At 42.0% G+C, this 20,161-nt stretch overlaps 2 protein-coding genes across 5 annotated transcripts in view; one reads left to right on the top strand and one right to left on the bottom strand.

Moving 5' to 3' along the window:
* The window catches only part of APH1B (aph-1 homolog B, gamma-secretase subunit), a 112,319-nt gene that overhangs the window by 51,234 nt on the left and 40,924 nt on the right, over nt 1–20,161 (top strand). The window lies entirely within an intron of this gene.
* Nucleotides 1–20,161, bottom strand: part of CA12 (carbonic anhydrase 12) — a 44,279-nt gene that overhangs the window by 16,825 nt on the left and 7,293 nt on the right. Inside the window, exons 3-5 of the mRNA XM_073303582.1 lie at nt 13,909–14,088; nt 8,855–8,997; nt 2,086–2,181 (exon numbers count right to left, since the gene is read on the bottom strand). Of these exons, the coding sequence (XP_073159683.1) occupies nt 2,086–2,181; nt 8,855–8,997; nt 13,909–14,088 (419 nt within the window). The remainder of the gene's footprint in view (nt 1–2,085; nt 2,182–8,854; nt 8,998–13,908; nt 14,089–20,161) is intronic.

Below are 20,161 nucleotides of genomic sequence, written 5' to 3'. Positions count from 1 at the left end.
TCTCCATTTCAATACACTCTTAAATAATAAGCTGCAGCCTGGGGGTATTTGATTTCTTTATCACACTACACAATATTAAATTGTCATAATTATGACTTATCAGTTGTTTGCAATATGATGAATTGCAAAGTTAAAACCTTAAATAACTAAAATGTTCAAGGAGAAATATTTTGCATTAAATCAGTTCAATGATTATGTGTTAATTAAAATGATCTGTATAATAATGTTTACTGAATAACTAGGTGAAATTTAAAGGCCTGTGACAAACAGGAGGTCAGACTAGATGATCCAATAGTCCCTTCTGGCCTTAGACTCAATGAATAACAGTGGTCTTAAACTAAATAACCAGTAATATCTGACTGTAGGATAAATTTCCAAAGCATATAGCTGCACAACTCTCATTAGCTGAAACTCCACACAGTTCTTCATAAAATGTTACCTGATAGGGTCTCGTCTTGCAATCCTTTATATAGTTAGAATTTCCACTAGCTTCAGTGGAAGTGATTTCTTCACAGGGACTGCAGGATTGGTCCCTTACTGCACAACAGCGTTATGGAGCAGAAGACTTCAGACCAGAAAGGTTTTAGATGAAGCCTACATTCTTTATTCTGTAACACGCCTTATGGTGTGTGTTTGAAAAAACATGTAGCCTTTCAGTGGCTAGCCTGCTGTGCAAAGAAATGAAAGCCTGTTTCCTTTAAGAACTTTATACATGCTAATTCTATGCTGACAGGTTTCTCAGATCATGCATGGGTTTCTAGTCATAACCATAGGTAGCATATTTTGGGCTTTCTGTTGCCAACCAGAAACCGTTAGTCTGCTGCTTGCAATCCAAAATAAAGAATGATACTGTTAGAAGGTCAGGACCAGTGGTGAGAGTCATAACTCTAATATCCAATAAGAGACTGGCTGCTATAGCTTTGAATCAATGCCTGTTTTCTTAATAATTTGGAGCTGATTCTCAGCAACTCATCTGGCAACCAGAAAAAATTGTGTCCTAAGTTCAACTTTGAAAGCCACGATGTTTCTGAAATTCTCAGATGGAAATAAGTAAATAATGTTTAATTTGGAGATATCCTTATTTGATTTTTAATCAGCATTATATAATAAGCATTTTGTAGAAAAACCAGAAGACTTCTAAGACTTCTAAGAGAGTTGGGTTTTCAAAGAAACAAAACTTTTCTCAGAAAGTGTCTGCATTCCTTGAACACTTTCAGGTTTTCGATGGAAAGCTGAAACTTTTTGGGGTTTCAATTTTGTTGACAAAAAGTCAAAATGTTTTTTGGGGGGAAACACATTTTCCAATCTGCTCTACTGTAAAGTTCATTAGCTCAATGCTGAGTTTATAGCTAGCCTTTTTTGGTCACATTTACACAAAGTAATTGGAAATGTTTGCCTGGCAGAGTTACAGGAGGTTCCATCAGATTGCTGACTGGGTTATTTAATTGCCTCTGTGTCAGGGTTAGGTGTGGAAACCTGTCCCCCTGCTGCGTTGAAAGGTTTACTGAATTTACTTGTCTCATAATTTTTTCTTCACCACCAGCTTCATTGATACAAAGGAACTGTGTGCCTGTGAAGTACTAGTTGTGAAGGGTATGGTTACACCTTAGTCTTCTATAATTAATTACCTGTGTCAGGGTTCTGCCAGCCTGGTGACCCCTACTGTGTTAAACAGTGTTCCATGCTACATATACAACTGCCTTTACTATCTGGGAATATTCAAATGTGCAGACTTGATCTTCACTTTCTACTGTCATTTGTGAGAAACTCACCAGCTCCTTAGTCTGTGGAAAGCAAATTCAAAAGGATATGAACATGCCTGATATATTTTAAAATAAAATAACGAGTGAATACTCAAAATCTTTTCTCCTGCACTATACACCTAGTAAACAGAAATATAATGGAGGGCAGAATCTGGCCATACATGTGTGTGTAGGTGGAGTGGAAGAGAGAGACCACATATCCAGACATGCCAATATTGATGAACTCCAAGTTAATCCCAGTCATCTCATTGTACTTAAAGTTTACAGATACTTTAATTATAGCATTATTAAATATGAAAAAAGCACAAGGCATGCATCTTACCTCAATGAGAACAGCCAAAACTGCTAGCCCATCTGATTTGTCTATTGCTGCTGTTACATCGGTGTATTTGTCAGAGTTATAATGTACAATATGTAGCTACAAAGAGGGAGAAGTAACGGTATTATCACCTCTGGCTCATGGTAGCATTTCTATTGTCATAAAACAATCCAGGGCCCTAGACACCACAACATAAGGCCTCCTAACATCTTCCCCTTTAGCAGTGGCAGGAGGCCCTCTCCCCTTTCAGAGAAGCAAAGGCAGTGTTATGGTGCTGCTTTCTTTCACCCATGATTGGCGGGGATCCCCTGTCCTCCAGGGAGAGGCAGAGTCAATAGCAGGTGTTCTCCCCGCCCCCCCAGTACCTGCCACAGTAATCAAGGTGTATCTGCTTGGGTGGGTGTGATGGGCACCCTGTACTCTTCTCCTGTCACACAGAGTCCTCTGCTGGGGTGGATTTGGTGGGAACCAGAGCAGTGACTCTTGGGGTTAACTCCCATTGAGACTCATGGTACAGTTCACCCCTTTAAGAGCTATTGTTTCACACTGCCTGCAGACTCAGGCAGATGTCACTGCATCAGTTACCCTGGATTACATTTTCAAGCTTTCCTTTATGACCATGAGGACGAGAAACTTTATTTTATTTAAATTAAATCACACAGTGCAGGAAGCTACTGCCTTCAGCATGGGCCTGTGGTGTCTATGCCTCATACTGACCCTGAGACTGATCATGGAGAGGCCAAGTCATTTAAAAATAATCCCAGCCCAAACTTGAAATGGCCAAGTGAACACACTTACATGCACATCAATCATGCATAAAAATTCACTCTGAATTTCTTTATTGTACTTTAATTACATTAAAACACCTGGCCTGTGATTCTTTTTCATCAGAAATTGAACAGTTTTAGAACTGCCTTGTAAAGTTAAATATTTTGAACAAGAAATGTTAACATGATGAAACTGAAGCTGTCAGTGTGGAAATATAAATAAATAGGCTGCAAGAGAATGAGGAATGGGGTCTACCAACAGCACCGTTATTTGTGCTTATTGGAGAACTACAAAAAGGACATGGAAGAGAAGGGTATTTAAAATTAAGTCCTCTACATACCTGTGTTTAACAAATATTCTGATTTTTTTACAATAACTTTTTAAAACAGTTGCAAAAAAGGTTTTGGATCCACTTTTGTACCATCAAAGTAGATGGAAAAATTCTAATGGTTCAGGATCAGGCACTCACATAGTAATTTGCAAGAGAGAACAGCTGCATGACGGGTGACCGTACTTAGTCTCTCAGTTCACAGTGATTTGGGAACATAGAACTCTAATACTGAATTTTGATATGCTTACTGTTTTCAAAAAAGAATCAAGAATTTAGTGTAAATAGTGTGTTCAGTTTATTGTTGCTAAGATTTCCAGAGACCTCATGTATAGGTACCTGTCAATTAAAGATTATTAGTAAAAACAAAATAATTTTCTGGAAGCTGATGCTTGGTTGGGTCTTGCTTGATGGATCACTCTTTAACAATCTGCAAATTTTCCACTAAAACATCAGATGAGCACTGGGAATTCTCTGATGGAAGCCTGACTTACTAAGGTTTCCCCTGGGTTTTGCTACATACCTTACCCTACTTTCCTATCCAACATGAAACATCATCTGTTAACTGTTACTATATAACATTATGCAAACTCTTCAGCAGTTATGCAGTTAACTTGCTTAACATGAGCATTGCATGTGTTAATTGGATAATATTGTGGTTTGGCTCTCTGATGTAGTCTCGGATAGCTGAGCAAGTTACCAGCTGTGCAGTTATTTCATGTTAAAGTGTGTGAATCAAGCCAAAACCAGATTGGCTATACCCTTAGTTGCTACATGTAGGAAATAGTCAGTTATAAAACTATGCACCTAACTTGTAGGTGGCTATGAGCCAGATTTTCTTTTCTTTTGCAGCAATATAAATCCAGAGGAATTCTACTGAAGTCAATAGAGTCAATCTTGAGTCATGCTGGTGTTCGTGTGAGAGGACTCTGGCCTCATATCTCCTCCTAGGGCCAAACAGCATTGTTCTGTGCCAATCGCAAAGCTATTTATTCCAAACCAGAAAATTTCCTGGTAGAAGTTTTATGAATTACCATATGAACGAAGTGGCCTCAGATAGGCATTAACTTCCCACCCTGACAACAACCCTTCCCTGCCCCTATTCCAACCCATAACCAGCTAACATATATACATCCAACAGAATGAGCCTTCATTAATGAATTATGTTTGACTGGACTTTTCTCCAGCTTCACCGTTGCGATGACTTGGTATGTGTAGAGCAGGGATTTAAGGTAACAGACAAACTTATTCTGAAAAATATTTGAACTGCACAGAACCCCTTCCCACAGCCACTGAAGAAAGGGAAGTCTCCACTTTTGGAGTTAGCCTGTAAGAAAGAAATTGCCTTTCCAATAGCTTCAGCAAAGGGTATGGGTATTGTCCTTAGCCTAAAATTGTAACTTTAATCCTACTTCAATTTCAGATAGATTTGTAATTACTCTGGGACTATGAATTGAATAAATTAAGCATATAATTATTCATTGCTAAATCCAGTGGCCGATTACTAAAATTGATTTCCATTAATTGTGCTGTATGCATTTAGAACTGATTGTCACCATTACAGACCCCTACTGGTCTGCGCAGGTGCACCCCCACTCAGGCCTCAAGCAATCACTGCTCTTGTGGTGGGGTCATGCAATTCTCCCACTCTCAGATCAGGCCTTGGACTGCCATTCCCAGGTGCTAACTGTGATTACCTCAGCAGGCCTAATTTATAGTTCATAGCTGCAGGTCTGTTAACACCAAGAACACTGGCGGTGGTATCCAGTAATCAGACAGCCGAGCATTATTTGTTTAGAACAAAACAATTGCAGAGAAAAAGATCTTAAAACAATAACAGATTATGTGCATGTCTAGTTTACTAGGTGCCTACCCATCTGACACATCAGGATGCTGGTAGGTCTAAGTTTCCTACAGGCACCCAAAGACCGCTATAGTCTGTGATGGTTTCTTCCCATAACTCACCAGTCTTTTCTCCCCACTGCTTCAGGGAATGACTCCTTTACAAGCTGCTCAGTCTCTTCTCAGAGAACGTGTCTGTTTTAAACTGTTTTGTACCTCTTTGATCTGTTAGTGTCCAGAACTGGCAAAACAACAGTGTAACTTCGGATTGGAGGCTGGAAGTAGGCCATTTTCCTGTAATTGCCCCATAAATATTTTTGGAGTATGGCCTAGCTAGATCCATTGCATTGCTTCCCGGCTTGTTTCTCCAACAGCCCCCTATTAAGCTAGACTAATACATTCATACGGGAAATTCTGTTAAACCAATCTAACTATATAGAACCTTATGTTGCCGACCAGGACCCAGACATTATTCATATAATGATTACATAGCACCTCCATATCTTCTACACTGAACCCACGCAGAACTGCACAGAGAGTATTTGAGTTTGTGTCATGCAACAAAGAGCATAATTACACATTGTTACTTAAACAGTGGTCTGCATCATCGCTAGTCTCCAGTTAGAATTGGTGTTAAGCAGCAGAATTTAGAGTATCTGCATGGTACAAACATTTTAAGTTTACATGTATGTGAACCTCGAAGCAAAACACGTGGATCAATTTTGAAAAGCCTTATGAGTGTTATCTGCAGCAAGTATGCAAATCTGGCAACATAGATTGTAAAATTTACATTTAATCTCACAACTAAGTCCAATAGTTAAAAGAAAATATTATTAGTTGTAATTATTTATATTAAGGTAGCACTTTAAGGCCCCAGTCAGGACTGGGGACCCATGATGCTGGGTGCTGTACAAATAGAAAAGAGACTAATTCCTACCCTGAAGGGCTTACAATGTAAAGAGCTTTCAAGGTGAAGAGCTAAAGCAATAAAATCAGTAGCCAAACATTTTGATTCGGTGCTTTCTCAGGTTTCAGAGTAGCAGCCATGTTAGTCTGTATTTGCAAAAAGAAAAGGAGTACTTGGGGCACCTTAGAGATGAACAAATTTATTTGAGCATAAGCTTTCGTGAGCTACAGCTCACTTTATTGGCTGCACTCAGTGGAAAATACAGTGGCGAGATTTATATACATAGAAAACATGAAACAATGGGTGTTACCATACACACTGTAACGAGAGTGATCACTTAAGGTGAGCTATTACCAGCAGGAGAGCGGGGGGGGGGGGGGGGGGGACACACCGGGAGGGGACCTTTTGTAGTGATAATCAAGCATTTCCAGCAGTTGACAAGAATGTCTGAGGAACGTGGGGTGGGGAGGGAATAGTTTTACTTTGTGTAATGACACATTCACTCCCAGTCTCTATTCAAGCCTAAGTTAATTGTATCCAGTTTGCAAATTAATTCCAATTCAGCAGTCTCTCTTTGGAGTCTGTTTTTGAAGTTTTTTTGTTGAAGAATTGCAACTTTTAGGTCTGTAATCGAGTGACCCAAGAGATTGAAGTGTTCTCCAACTGGTTTATGAATGTTATAATTCTTGACGTCTGATTTGTGTCCATTTATTTTTTTACATAGAGACTGTCCAGTTTGACCAATGTACACGGCGGAGGAGCATTGCTGGCACATGAGGGCATATATCACATTGGTAGATGTGCAGGTGAACGAGTCTCTGATTGTGTGGCTGATGTGATTAGGCCCTATGATGATGTCCCCTGAATAGATATGTGGACACAGTTGGCAACGGGCTTTGTTGCAAGGATAGGTTCCTGGGTTAGCGGTTCTGTTGTGTGGTGTGTGGTTGCTGGTGAGTATTTGCTTCAGGTTGGGGGGCTGTCTGTAAGCAATGACTGGCCTTTCCCCCAGGGTCTGGGAGAGTGATGGGTCGTCCTTTAAGATAGGTTGTAGATCCTTGATGATGCGTTCGAGAGGTTTTAGTTGGGGACTGAAGGTGATGGCTAGTGGCGTTCTGTCATTTTCTTTGTTGGGCCTGTCCTGTAGTAGGTGACTTCTGGGTACTCTTCTGGCTCTGTCAATCTGTTTCTTCACTTCAACAGGTGGGTATTGTAGTCGTAAGAATGCTTGATAGAGATCTTGTAGGTGTTTATCTCTGTCTGAGGGGTTAGAGCAAATGCGGTTGTATTGTAGAGCTTGGCTGTAGACAATGGATCGTGTGGTGTGGTCTGGATGAAAGCTGGAGGCATGTAGGTAGGAATAGCGGTCAGTAGGTTTCCAGTATAGGGTGGTGTTTATGTGACCATCGCTTATTAGCACCGTAGTGTCCAGGAAGTGGATCTCTTGTGTTGACTGGTCCAGGCTGACGTTTACGGTGGGATGGAAATTGTTGAAATCATGGTGGAATTCCTCAAGGGTTTCTTTTCCATGGGTCCAGATGATGAAGATGTCATCAATGTAGCGCAAGTAGAGCAGGGGCATTAGGGGACGAGAGCTGAGGAAGCGTTGTTCTAAGTCAGCCTTAAAAATGCTGGCATACTGTGGGGCCATGTGGGTACCCATAGCAGTGCCACTGATTTGAAGGTATACATTGCCCCCAAATGTGAAATAATTATGGGTGAGGACAAAGTTCAGCCACCAGGTTTGCCATGACTTTATCGGCAATACTGTTCCTGACGGCTTGTAGTCCATCTTTGTGTGGAATGTTGGTGTAGAGGGCTTCTACATCCATAGTGGCCAGGATAGTGTTTTCAGGAAGATCACCGATGGATTGTAGTTTCCTCAGGAAGTAAGTGGTGTCTCGAAGATAGCTGGGAGTGCTGGTAGCATAGGGCCTGAGGAGGGAGTCTACATAGCCAGACAATCCTGCTGTCAGGGTGCCAATGCCTGAGATGATGGGGAGTCCAGGATTCCAGGTTTTTGGATCTTGGGTAGGAGATAGAATACCCCAGGTCGGGGTTCCAGGGGTGTGTCTGTGCGGATTTGTGCTTGTGCTTTTTCAGGGAGTTTCTTGAGCAAATGCTGTAGTTTCTTTTGGTAACCCTCAGTGGGATCAGAGGGTAATGGCTTGTAGAAAGTGATGTTGGAGAGCTGCCTAGCAGCATCTTGTTCATACTCTGACCTATTCATGATGACGACAGCACCTCCTTTGTCAGCCTTTTTGATTATGATGTCAGAGTTGTTTCTGAGGCTGTGGATGGCATTGTGTTCTGCACGGCTGAGGTTATGGGGCAAGTGATGCTGCTTTTCCACAATTTCAGCCTGTGCACGTTGGCGGAACCACTCTATGTAGAAGTCCAGTCTGTTGTTTCGACCTTTAGGAGGAGTCCACCCAGAATCCTTTTTGTAGTTTTGGTAGGAAGCTCTCTGTGGGTTAGTATGTTGTTCAGAGGTGTGTTGGAAATATTCCTTGAGTCGGAGACGTTGAAAATAGGATTCTAGGTCACCACAGAACTGTATAATGTTTGTGGGAGTGGAGGGGCAGAAAGAGAATAAACAACTTGCTTGAAGTTACTGAGCAAGTCAGTTTCAGTACTGAGAGTAAAACTCAGATCTCTTGATTCCCAGTGTCATGCTATAGCAAAAAAAGCCATACCATTTACTGAGTCCAGCCTCAATCCAGAGCACCTTGTAGCATCTTGATATGGGATATATTAACTATTAAGAGCATAGGTGCTTAAATTAGTGCCTGTTGGCCTTCTTTGGCAGAATGTACTTAAACACAAATGGTGAATACATCAACCATTGTCTATGCAAATTTTAGCTTTGAAATAGTGGAAACTGTCTAACTTTCCCTTCAATTTTTTGTGACTTGAGACCATCTTACCTCTGCTGCAAAATGCCTCCCACTGACTGTGTGCTCCGAGCCTTCTGGCTTGTTCCTGTTTCCCCAGTGTAGGTGAAGCTGAGTTGCAGTGTATTGGAAAGGGAGCTTTCTGATGTGCATGGTAGGAAACAGGCTCATTCTTACTGCAAGTAGACCAAAAATATGGGAGAAGATTATATTGCTGTGTTGACGCATTTGGTGCACAGAACTAGTGTGTCTGGCTTTATCAGATACAGAGAATTAGAATAGCAGAATAAACTATTCAGGTTCTTAACCCAGAATCCAGCACATGCCAACGTTATAGTATCTGGAAGATGATCATTTTTAGCAGTCTTTGGAACTTTCCAGGCAATTCAAGGGAGTCTTGAACATTTTCCCCCTATATTCTTGTAGAATGTAATACATGGAATGTGAATTGAATGGGAGAGTTGTGATCTCTCTGTCTGTACTGGAATTTTCTCCCTTCCCTGAATTCTGCTAACCCATCATAAGCTTATGAAAAGGGATCTCTGAAGCAAAACAACATTTTTTAGCCTTTTTCTGCTCTTTTGTGACATATAAAGATGGCTTAATAAACTAATATTTTCCCCAGATTTAAATAAGTATTTTGTTAACATTTGACATTAGGTTCATCTCTCCCTCTCCTTACTTGAGAGCCTTGTTATGAACCTTAAGAGTGATGTCAAGAAAAGCTACAGCCACAAACTTAAGAATCATCATTCTTCTCCCTTCAGCTTGATGGAGGGAATTCTGCAGCTCAGGTTACAGCCTGGCGTAACATTCCTAAGGTCCTCCAGCAAAGAAGGGGAAGGGAGAGGTTGTGTTCTTTCTTGTGTAGAATTAAAATTAGAAAAGAAACTGTATGTAGGCTTTAGTTTTTTTATCATTAAACTTTGACAACTTCTGAACATCATAAAGAACTGTAAAAGATGCCCCTTTCTTTGCAGTTCACTTTGAGGTGACTTCCAGAGGGGTAATGTTTTGTCCCTGGAATGCCCCAGATTTGGAACAAAACATGCATTTCACACTTTTTCCAGAGGAAGACATATCTGGAGCCTCTACAAAGGACCATCGCTCAACACATGAATTATTCAGCTGGTGTTAAAGAGCTTTTCCTTGTGCTCCAGTGTTTTAAATCTAATTTAAGTAGATAACTGTATCTAGGGGAACCAGTTACGAAGCACTCTAATTATATGTAAGAATTAATATGACACCACAGTGCTTTACAGGCCATTGAATAGGTTTGTGGACATAAGGGACTATAACAGCATGTGCTATAATGATGTTCTCCACAACAGAGACTGAATTTTTTATTACGCAAAGCAATTTAGGGTTTCTGTTTGAGTGCTGGTTCCAGACAACTAGCTCTCCTTGTCCTTTATTGTTCACCACTTTAGAGCCACTTGGTTTGGGGGAACAGGGGGAGACCAGAGGTCAGACCTTAGAAGGTTTGGTCTTACCTAAAGAATGGACTCATGATAAGAATGGCCATAGTGCATCAGACCAAAAGTCTATCTGGCTCGATATCCTGTCTTCCGACAGGTTTCAAAGGGGTAGCCGTGTTAGTCTGTATCAGCAAAAACAACGAGGAGTCCTTGTGGCACCTTAGAGACTAATAAATTTACAGTGAACAGTCCCAGATGTTTCAGAGGGAGTGAACAGAACAAGGTAATTTATCAAGTGCTCCATCCACAGTTGTCCAGTCCCAGCTTCAAGCAGTCAGAGGTTTAGAGCATGGGGTTGCATCCCTGACCATCTTGGCTAATAGCCATTGATGGACCTATCCTCCATGAACTTATTTAATTCTTTTTTTTTTTTAAACCCAGTTATACTTTAGACCTTTACAGCATTCCCTGGCAACAAGTTCCACAGGTTGACTGTCTGTTGTGTGAAGTACTTCCTTATGTTAGTTTTAATTCTGCTGCCTATTCATTTCATTGGGTGATTCTGGTTCTTGTGTAGAATTCCCTATCCTTCCTTATTCACTTTCTCCACACCATTTATGATTTTTACAGACCTCGTATCATATCCCCCCTCAGTCTCTTTTCCAAGTTGAACAGTCCCACTCTTTTAAATCTCTCCTTATATGGAAGCTGTTCAGAGGTGCTTAATGACTTCTTTGTTTCTGTTTTCACCAAGAAGGTTGGTAGCTATTGGACATCTAACATAGTGAATGCCTGTGAAAATGAGGTAGGATCAGAGTCTAAAATAAGGAAAGAACAACTCAAAAATTACTTAAACAAGTGAGATGTCTTCAAATCACCAGGACCTGATGAAATGCATCCTAGAATACTCAAGGAGCTTATTGAGGAGGTATCTAAGCCATTAGCAATTATCTTTGAAAAGTCATGGAAGATGGGAGAGATTCCAGAAGACTTGAAAAGGCCAAATATAGTGTCCATCTACAAAAAGGGAAATAAGGACAACCTGGGGAATTACAGACCAGTCAGCTTAACTTCTGTATCCGGAAAGATAATGGAGCAAATAATTAAGCAGTCAATTTGCAAACATCTAGAAGATAATAAGATGATAAATAACAGTCAGCATGGATTTGTCAAGAACAAATTGTATCAAACCAACCTGATAGCTTTCTTTGACAGGGAAACAAGCCTTGTGGATGGGGGAAGTGGTAGATGTGGTATATCTTGACTTTAGTAAGGCTTTTGATACTGTCTCGCATGACCTTCTTGTAAACAAACTAGGGAAATGCAACCTAGATGGAGCTACTATAAGGTGGGTGCATAACTGGTTGGAAAATTGTTCCCAGAGAGTAGTTATCAATGGTTCACAGTCATGCTGGATGAAATTCAATAAGGACAAATGCAAAGTACTCCACTTAGGAAGGACCAATCAGTTGCACACATACAAAATGGGAAATGACTGCCTGGGAAGGAGTACTGCAGAAAGGGATCTGGGGGTTGTAGTGGATCACAAGCTAAATATGAGTTAAAAGTGTAACACTGTTGTAAAAAAAGCAGACATCACTCTGGGATGTATTAGCAGGAGTATTGTAAGCAAGATATGAGAAGTAATTCTTCTGCTCTCACTGATTACACCTCAACTGGAGTATTGTGTCCAGTTCTGGGTGTCACATTTCAGGAAAGATGTGGAAAATTGGAGAAAGTCCAGAGAAAAGTAACAAAAATGATTAAAGGTCTAGAAAATATGATTTATGAGGGAAGATTGAAAAAAATTGGGTTTGTTTAGTCTGGAGAAGAGATGACTGAGAGGGGACATGATAACAGTTTTCAAGTACATAAAAAGTTGTTACAAGGACGAGGAAGAAAAATTGTTCTTAACCTCTGAGGATAGGACAAGAAGCAATGGGCTTAAATTGCAACAAGGGTGGTTTAGGTTGGACATTAGGTAAAACTTCCTGCTATCAGAGTGGTTAAGCACTGGAATAAATTGCCTAGGGTGGTGGTGGAATCTCCATCATTGGTGATTTTTAAGAGCAGGTTGGTCAAACACCTGTCAGGGATGGTCTAGATAATACTTAGTCCTGCCTTGAGTGCAGGGGACTGGACTAGATGACCTCTTGAGGTCCCTTCCAGTTCTATGATTCTATACCTGTAATAATTTTTGTTGCCCTTCTGTGTACTTTTTCCAATTCTAATATATCTTTTTGGAGACTGGATCAGAATTGCGCAGCGTATTCAAGGTGTGGGCAAACCATGGGATTTACATAGTGGCATTATGATATTTCCTGTCTTATCTATCCCTTTCCTCATGGTTCCTAACATTCCATTAGCTTTTTTGACTGCTGTTGCACATTGAGCGTCTGTTTTCAGAAAACTATCCCCGATACTCCAAGATATCTTTCTTGAGTGATAATCGCAAATTTAGACCCCATCATTTTGTATGTATATTTGGGATTATGTTTTGCAGTGTGCATTACTTTGCATTTAACAACACTGAATTTCATCTGCCATTTTGTTGCCCAGTCACCCAATTTTGTGAGATCCCTTTGTAACTGTTCACAGTCTGCTTTGGATTTAACTGTCCTGAGTAATTTTGTATCATGTGCAAACTTTGCCACCTCACTATTTACCCCTTTTTCAAGGTCATTTATGAATATGTTGAACAGAATTGGTCCCAGTACAGGTCCTTGGGGGACCTGGCTATTTACTGGTATGGTACAGAGCATGTTTATCCCACAGAAACAGTGAAAAAAGAGAGACTTGCCTGTCAAGCTCCTTTTAACAAAGCATGCTAGGAAGGGGGAAGTCGAGGTATTTTATAATGCAGGGTTTTTTGATGCCTTGGCAGTACTGGGGAAAGATATGCTGCAGGAGAGCCTTGCTGCTGTTCTCGTTTGTAAGTCTCTAACTTGTTTCTAGAAAAATTTGTGGGGAACTGGCTTATAAGTATTCTACTTTGTGGTGTTGAAATATTCTGGAGTTTTAAGAGACTGCTTCTGTTCTCATCCCTGTTGTTGTTGGTAGGGTATCTTGCCTTAATGCTACAGTGGAGGGCACTAGGCGTGTGTGTAAGCTGATCCTAATGGTTATATATGTCTTTCTCAAAAAGAAAAGGAGTACTTGTGGCACCTTAGAGACTAACCAATTTATTTGAGCATGAGCTTTCGTGAGCTACAGCTCACTTCATCTCACACTTAAGGAAGTTCTCTGTCTTCATTCAAGTAGTAGAGGCGTTTGCTGAAACTCCCAGGTTTGCTTGATTTTGTCTTAAATTCAGTGAATCACTTTTTATCTTTCCAGTTGATTACAATATCTATTAAGGGTGACTTCATCCAGATTTACTGACTTTTCCCTTCTTTCTAAACAAAAAGCTGCAAATTCTGTTCCTATTTCTGAGTATTTTAACCAAATTAATAAGAAAAACTTTTCACAAGCGTAAGTTAATCTAAAGTGCCACAGCTATATTTACACTGATGTGTGTTTTATAATTACAAGTTTCTTTAGATAGTTATTGAAGATGTTTGTATTCTACTGCAAGAGCTTGGTCCATCACAGCCAATAATGTAAGAAATTAAATATAAGTCCAATAACTCTTTCTTTCAAACTCTCTTGCTGCACATTTGGTTTCCTTACCTGAATGACCATTATTGGTCAACATAAAGTGGTCAGTGGAGGACACATTGTAGCCTACAAGCTCTAAAGGTAAGAGAGTGGTATCATATTGGAGAATATCATTATGAAAATCTATTGGAGACTGGAACACTCCTCCACAAAATGGATACTTCTTGGGCCAAGTTTTCTCTCCATCAGGACCTGAGAATGTTAACAGAAGAGACAGGTTTAACAATCTTTGTTGTCGTCTTCATTGGTACTTTTCCTACACACTAGTAACAACTGGTTTGGATAATATAAGAACTCCCCTGTTTTCCCTGAATATTCACCCAAAACCCAGAACAGAATCTGACTCTCCTTTTCTTGATTTAAAATGTCTTGTCATTTTGTGCTGTAGCCAGGCAATTTCACTGACACTTTTAAAAGAAATGTTAAAAATGTTGATTTGGTAGTTAATGGTGCTGCTTTGGTGAATAAAATCACTTACATACATGTTGGCAAGTTTGGGCCCTAACAGAGTATATTTTTACCAGATATGTTATGTTTTAATTTTCTCCACTTCAGTGTCCACCCACTGAATCTTGTTATACCTTTATCTGCTAAATTGAAGAGCCCTCTATTACCAAATTTCTGTTCCCCATATAGGTACTTATAGACTGTGAATAAATTACATCTGAATCCTCTCTTTGTTAAGCTAAACAGAGTGAGCTGTTTGACTGTCACTGTAAAACATGATTTTCAATACTTTAATCATTCTCGTGGCTCTTCTCTGATCCCTGACCAATTTACCAACATCCTTCTTGAACTGTGGGTGCCAGAATCTAACCTAGGTTAGAACATTGATGTCAAAACTAGTTCAAATATTTTAAAAAGGAAAACTAATGAATATGAAAATTATTGATAGATGCTGGCGTTGTTAAGGTTCAATGATCTGGGAGCTTGTCTTCCATAAATATAATCTAAACTGGATCTCACTTAGTGCTGGAGTAGCTTCTATTTTAGCTTCCATTTCACTGCAAATCACTTTGATTCTTTATCTCCCAGATTTTCATGGCATATCTTAAACAGCATTTAAATTCTCTTCAGTGGATTTGAGAACTAATAAATGGTGCACTGAAACTGTTGAAAGATGAATGCTGTCCATCTTGCATATGTTTTAGGAAAACACTGACCCATTCATCAGAACATAGAACAGAAATCTGAATGATGTACTATTTGTTTTGGCACTGGGTTATGGGATACACACATTTTGAGGACATAACCCAGCTCATCTGGAAATGAGAATAATTGGCCCCTTGAGGTTGAGACGTGATGTGCAAGTCTTTATTAAGCTTTAGTGCAAGAAGTGAAAGCTGTATTTCAACTTTTGTTAGATTTGACAGTGGCAAATATACTACAAAATCTGTTTAGTTTGTCTCCTTCCCCCAAATGTATGACATCAACTAAAGCACCTACACCAATTTTGTCCTCAAGTGCCATCCCTTTCACTTCAATACGAGTTCTTTTAGTCTAACAAAATAGAATTCAGCCCTTTCTATCTTATTCATGCATTTCAGATGGCATGGGCCTGATCCTGTAGTCACTATTCAGAAAAAACTTCCAGGGTTCTCCCTGGCCTCTACACTACAAAACTTCATACCTGTTTTCCAACACCAGTGCAGCTGTAGTTTCATGACTGACAGGGTGTACCAGGCATTTGTTGGTTTCTGCCGGAGGCCCTACCACCTTGGTGCACCCTGCCTGAAGGAGGTGTCCTTTTGGGGAAGAAGAGCACCAAGTTTAGTCCTTCGTGAGCGGCCTAGAGAGGTCACCAAGGATCAGTTACAGGTGGAACCAATGAAAATCAGTTCTCCAGCAGCTAGATGGGCTAGGACCAGGCAGCAGTCAGTTAGGGCTCAGCAGGCAGGATAAAAAGGGATGTCTGCTTCCTTGAATCAGGGGCTAGATTTCTGTGTGGAGCTGGGACAGAGGAGGAAGGGTTGCCCCAGTCTTAACCCAAGAAGCCCAGCTGAAACTCTGACTGCACCTTGTTAAGGTTTGGGTTTCCAGGAAGACATTAATATCTTGTACCAAAAAGATTATGGCAGTCGCGTGATTGCTAAATGGCTAGCCTTTAAAGATTAGTAAAACAAAAATCTGACTTCAGCCATTGGAAACCACATCATGAAGTGCAATACACTTTTTCAGACCTACTTTTTTGGAGAGATTGGGTGACTGGGGATTAGTAACAGGTCAGCAGTTGAGATTGGAGGTCATGTTTCATCTTGTAAAATATGCCAATTACTGAGGTTTTTAGGCACATCAATGACATCAGGGTGGATGTGCACATTTCTGGTAAGCAAAGAGAATGACAGCCAATGGGGATTAAACTACAGAGATTCTTGTCCATTTCCCCACACCAGCTTCAACTTGTTTCCTTGCCCATAACCAGTTTTTCCAGGCATTGCAGGAACCCTGCATATTGTCATGTAGCATTCCTTGTTTTAGTGCACCAGAACTCACTTGAAAGAGCTGGACTCTTGTCTCACTTTGTTTGCGGTTATGAAATTAAGGTTTCCTTAGCAGATAAGCAATCGCGCTCGAAGGCACTTTTTAATTAACTCAGCTGTAACAGATTCTGTGTGAAACAGAGTTTGCCTTTGGGAGCCAGATTGAACCCTGGCATATATGGGGGAAGTCACTGGAAGCTATGCCTGCATGCAGTAGGTTCAGTCCAGCTCGCTATTGCATAAGGGACATCAGGGATGGACTCAAGGAATGAGTGATAGGTTTACATGGTATTTAAATGCCAGACATTGCAGAACAGCTCTATTGTTTTAGTGCTCTTCCTTCTGGTGCAATGAGTATGAAGAGTGGGTAGCAACAGAGTGGGAATGGATTGCTATGGAAATAGGAGTCCTATGTTGCAGAACAAGGGCCAGATTCAGAGGTAAATCTAGGGAGCCTGTATTGGAACTTACCCTTTCTTCCAGATCCTCTCAACATGTATGTTGCTTAAACTTAAACTGACTTAGCGCTTGTCTACAGCAAAAAAAAATAAAAAATCTTATGTTTGAAAATGGAGAGCCCTCAAATTAGATGACATGCTGTCCAGGGCTTTGCAGTCACGGTGGACCAGCACAAGCGGTGCTTGGCAGTGTCTCCTAACACTGCCAATTGTGTTCAAATGTAAGATTCTATAACGTGGGCAAGGCCCCCAGAAGGCCTAGTGTGACTGACTTAAATCTGCTCAGGTTCAGGCCCATTTGTACACACAACCCTTACACATCACTTCCGAGTTTAGTCCACTGCTCAAGGGTGTCTGTAACTCTCAGTGAGCACTGGAGAAGACAGGAGCAGGGAAAGAAAAGCAACTAACAGCAGAGAGTAAGAAGTTGCAATATAAGGTAGATAGGGCCAGATTAAGGCATAGGCACTATTGGCTCGTGTTGAGAGCCCCAGCTCCTGGGGTCGTGCTATTACAGTAAAATTGTAGTTTTCCAAATAGAAAGTTTCTAGCCCTCATAGTTGTGAAGAAAACTTCAAAACATGACAAGTGTAATCAGTGTAGCGACAGCTGCAGCCAAACGATAGCTCAGGAGGAGTGAGCTGTCCCATGCATCTCAACGGATGACCATCCACAAGTCACTGCTCCCTACCTATGATATGATATATACTATGATAGGAGAGGAATCTGGGTGTGGAAAAAGAGTGCAGTGATCCTGGACCACTCACCCTAAAACATACCTCATCTACCAGAGGAAGGAGGGGTGCTGTTACCATGTGAGAAAGGAGGCCCCTTGCTGCTGCCTCTGCCTCTCTGGGAGGAGAAGGGACCACTGCCTCCACCATTCCAGGTGCTGGAGGATGAGGCCAGGGGTTGTCCCTGTCATGGTGTCTTTAGGACCCCAGATTACTGTAGACCATCTGCCCTGTAGATCACCTCATGTTCTAATGTGCAACTTCTAGCTCCTGATCACGCACTCCCGCACACGGTGTAAGTAGTCCTGAGTGAGTGAGTGTAAGGAAATCTGACTTTGCCCTCGTGGCTGCATTACAAGAGAAGCTTGTAAGTAAAATATTATGATTAATAAAAATTACTTGAAACTATACCAATGCACAGCTTTGTAATGAGCTGAGCAACTCACCCCAAAACCAGGACTGCATGTTGGGGTTTTTCCATCTCCCTGCCCCCACCTTGTGACCTGCATGCATACAATTGTAGCAAGCATTGCTGTCATTGGGCCACCCAGGATAGGAGCTGGAAGATGAATGCTAGTGTTCTCTGCTTTAGAGAAGTGAATGGTTTCTTCGGTATAGCAGGAGGGACTGCAGTTCATGAGACTGAAAACAGTACTAACATATATCCATGGAAATATCTCCAACAAGTGTTTGTACTAATAGCTGATTAGTATTTGGATTATTCAGTCCTTTTACTAGGGTAGTGTGGTGTAAAATGAGACCCAAGAAGCCAAGTGGCAGTCACAAATGTGGTAACATTCAGAAGCTCAGTGATCGGCATTATCTAGAGAAACCTGTTAAGTGGTCATCTTGGGGAGCTGCCAAAAACAGCATTTAACTAAAAGCCTAACAATTGTGCTGGAAACTTTAGGGATATTCTAATGTCATCAAAGTTGCACGTTTCCCACTTGAGGTGAGAGTTCTTAGCACAGGCTTCTGTGCATCTTGCTGAACTGAAGTAAACATATGGCAACAATAAAACTAAAGATTGTTCAGCTTTAATTAGAGTGTTGTTCATTTATGACACGTAAGTCATAAATTGCAGTGGTACCCACTTCCCCTCCATGTAGATGCACCGTCCCCTCACACACATCCTACACTCAGTGCCAGGTTTACAATACCGCCAGTGTCGCCATGGAGCTGTGCCCATGCTCAGAAGGAGCCCTGGCCTGTTCCGCTTGCACTGTGCCCTGAGACCTCACCAGCTCACAGGCTCCCCCCTGCTCACCACTTGCTCCTCTCGGCCTACCCGCTGGCTGGCTGAGGGCTCCTCTCCACCCCTTGACCCCACCTGCCAGCTTCTCTCTGCCTCCCAGCTGGACACCAATGCACCTCTGGCTCCTGGCAATCTCTGCTTCCCACCACCTGTGCGGCCCCACCTGTCTCCCTGGAGCTGCCTGGGACTGGTGCAGAAGCCTGGCCAGTCTTGGCCAGCTGTGGGGGCTTGGCTGGGCCCCTCCAGGCGAATGGGTCCTGAGAGAGCCTGACTAGGGCAGGCCCTGGCCTGGCTGATCGTGCCACTCCCGAGGGGCTGGAGCAAGTCCCCGTCCCGGGACCAGCGCTGGCTACACTGGTGGCTCAGCCTGGCAGACGCAGTTGCCTCCCAGAGGGCTGGTAAGTTGGGAAGCTGGGAAGGGGTTTCTGGAGGGCCAGGGGGTGGTGCTGGGCTGTGAGTGGGTAGGGAAGATCTCTGTGTGTTGGGGCACTAGGGAGTGGGGGTTCTGTGTGGGGTGCTGGGCAGTTGTGGTGGGGCTGTGGGCAGGGGGGCACTGGGCAGGGGTGGTGTGCAGGGCGTTGTGCATTTGTGGCAGGGTCTGGGAGGGTCTGGACTTAGCGGGTCCAGGGGAGCTCTGGCCATAGGGAATTTGGGGGGTGTTGGGTGTGGGGGGAGGATTTGTGGTGCAGCTCTCGCGCTGGGCTGGGCGGATCAGGGCCACCCCTGCCATGCCATGCCCCTGGCTGGCCCCTCGCTCTGGGGACCAACACTCCCCTCTCCCACACTATGTTCCATTGTCCCCATGGGGGCCCATAAATATGTTTGGCGCCGGGCCCTCAAAAGGTTAATCCGGCCCTGCCTACACTAAAGTGCATTAATAGCCTTGCTAGGATTCTTCTTTAATACTCTGGTGGAACACCAGCTAAGTTTCTGTATTCTAGCCAGCTGTCCATCTTAAAGTAGTAATTCTGTATGTTCAATTTATATCCAGTACTCCTGTATTAAGGAGGCAGAGGGCCAGCATACAAAGAGCACTGGGTCAATTGACTTTCAGCTTCTAATGAGGAGTTGCAGAAGAATTAAAACAGTCACTTAAACCGTGGCCAGACTGAACTGCTGACAAAGGGGACCTATAAAAAACACCTCTTTCTAGGGCTGGGGATGGAAACTGTCACTGATTAAATCAGCCCTGTAATTCCAGTTTTCTAGCTGAAGTTGAAATCATTTTTGTAGCTCACACTTCTAGTTCTTCTCTTATCTCTCTGACCTTTACCATGGAAAGAGAAGGGGTCAAGGAAAGGCAAACACATCAGCACTAATAGGAAATGGTTTTTGGAT

Source organism: Lepidochelys kempii, chromosome 10 (assembly GCF_965140265.1).
Source record: "Lepidochelys kempii isolate rLepKem1 chromosome 10, rLepKem1.hap2, whole genome shotgun sequence".
NCBI lineage: Eukaryota > Metazoa > Chordata > Testudines > Cheloniidae > Lepidochelys > Lepidochelys kempii.
The sequence above is the reverse complement of the archived record's forward strand: the minus strand, read 5'-3'. Positions and strand labels throughout refer to the sequence as shown.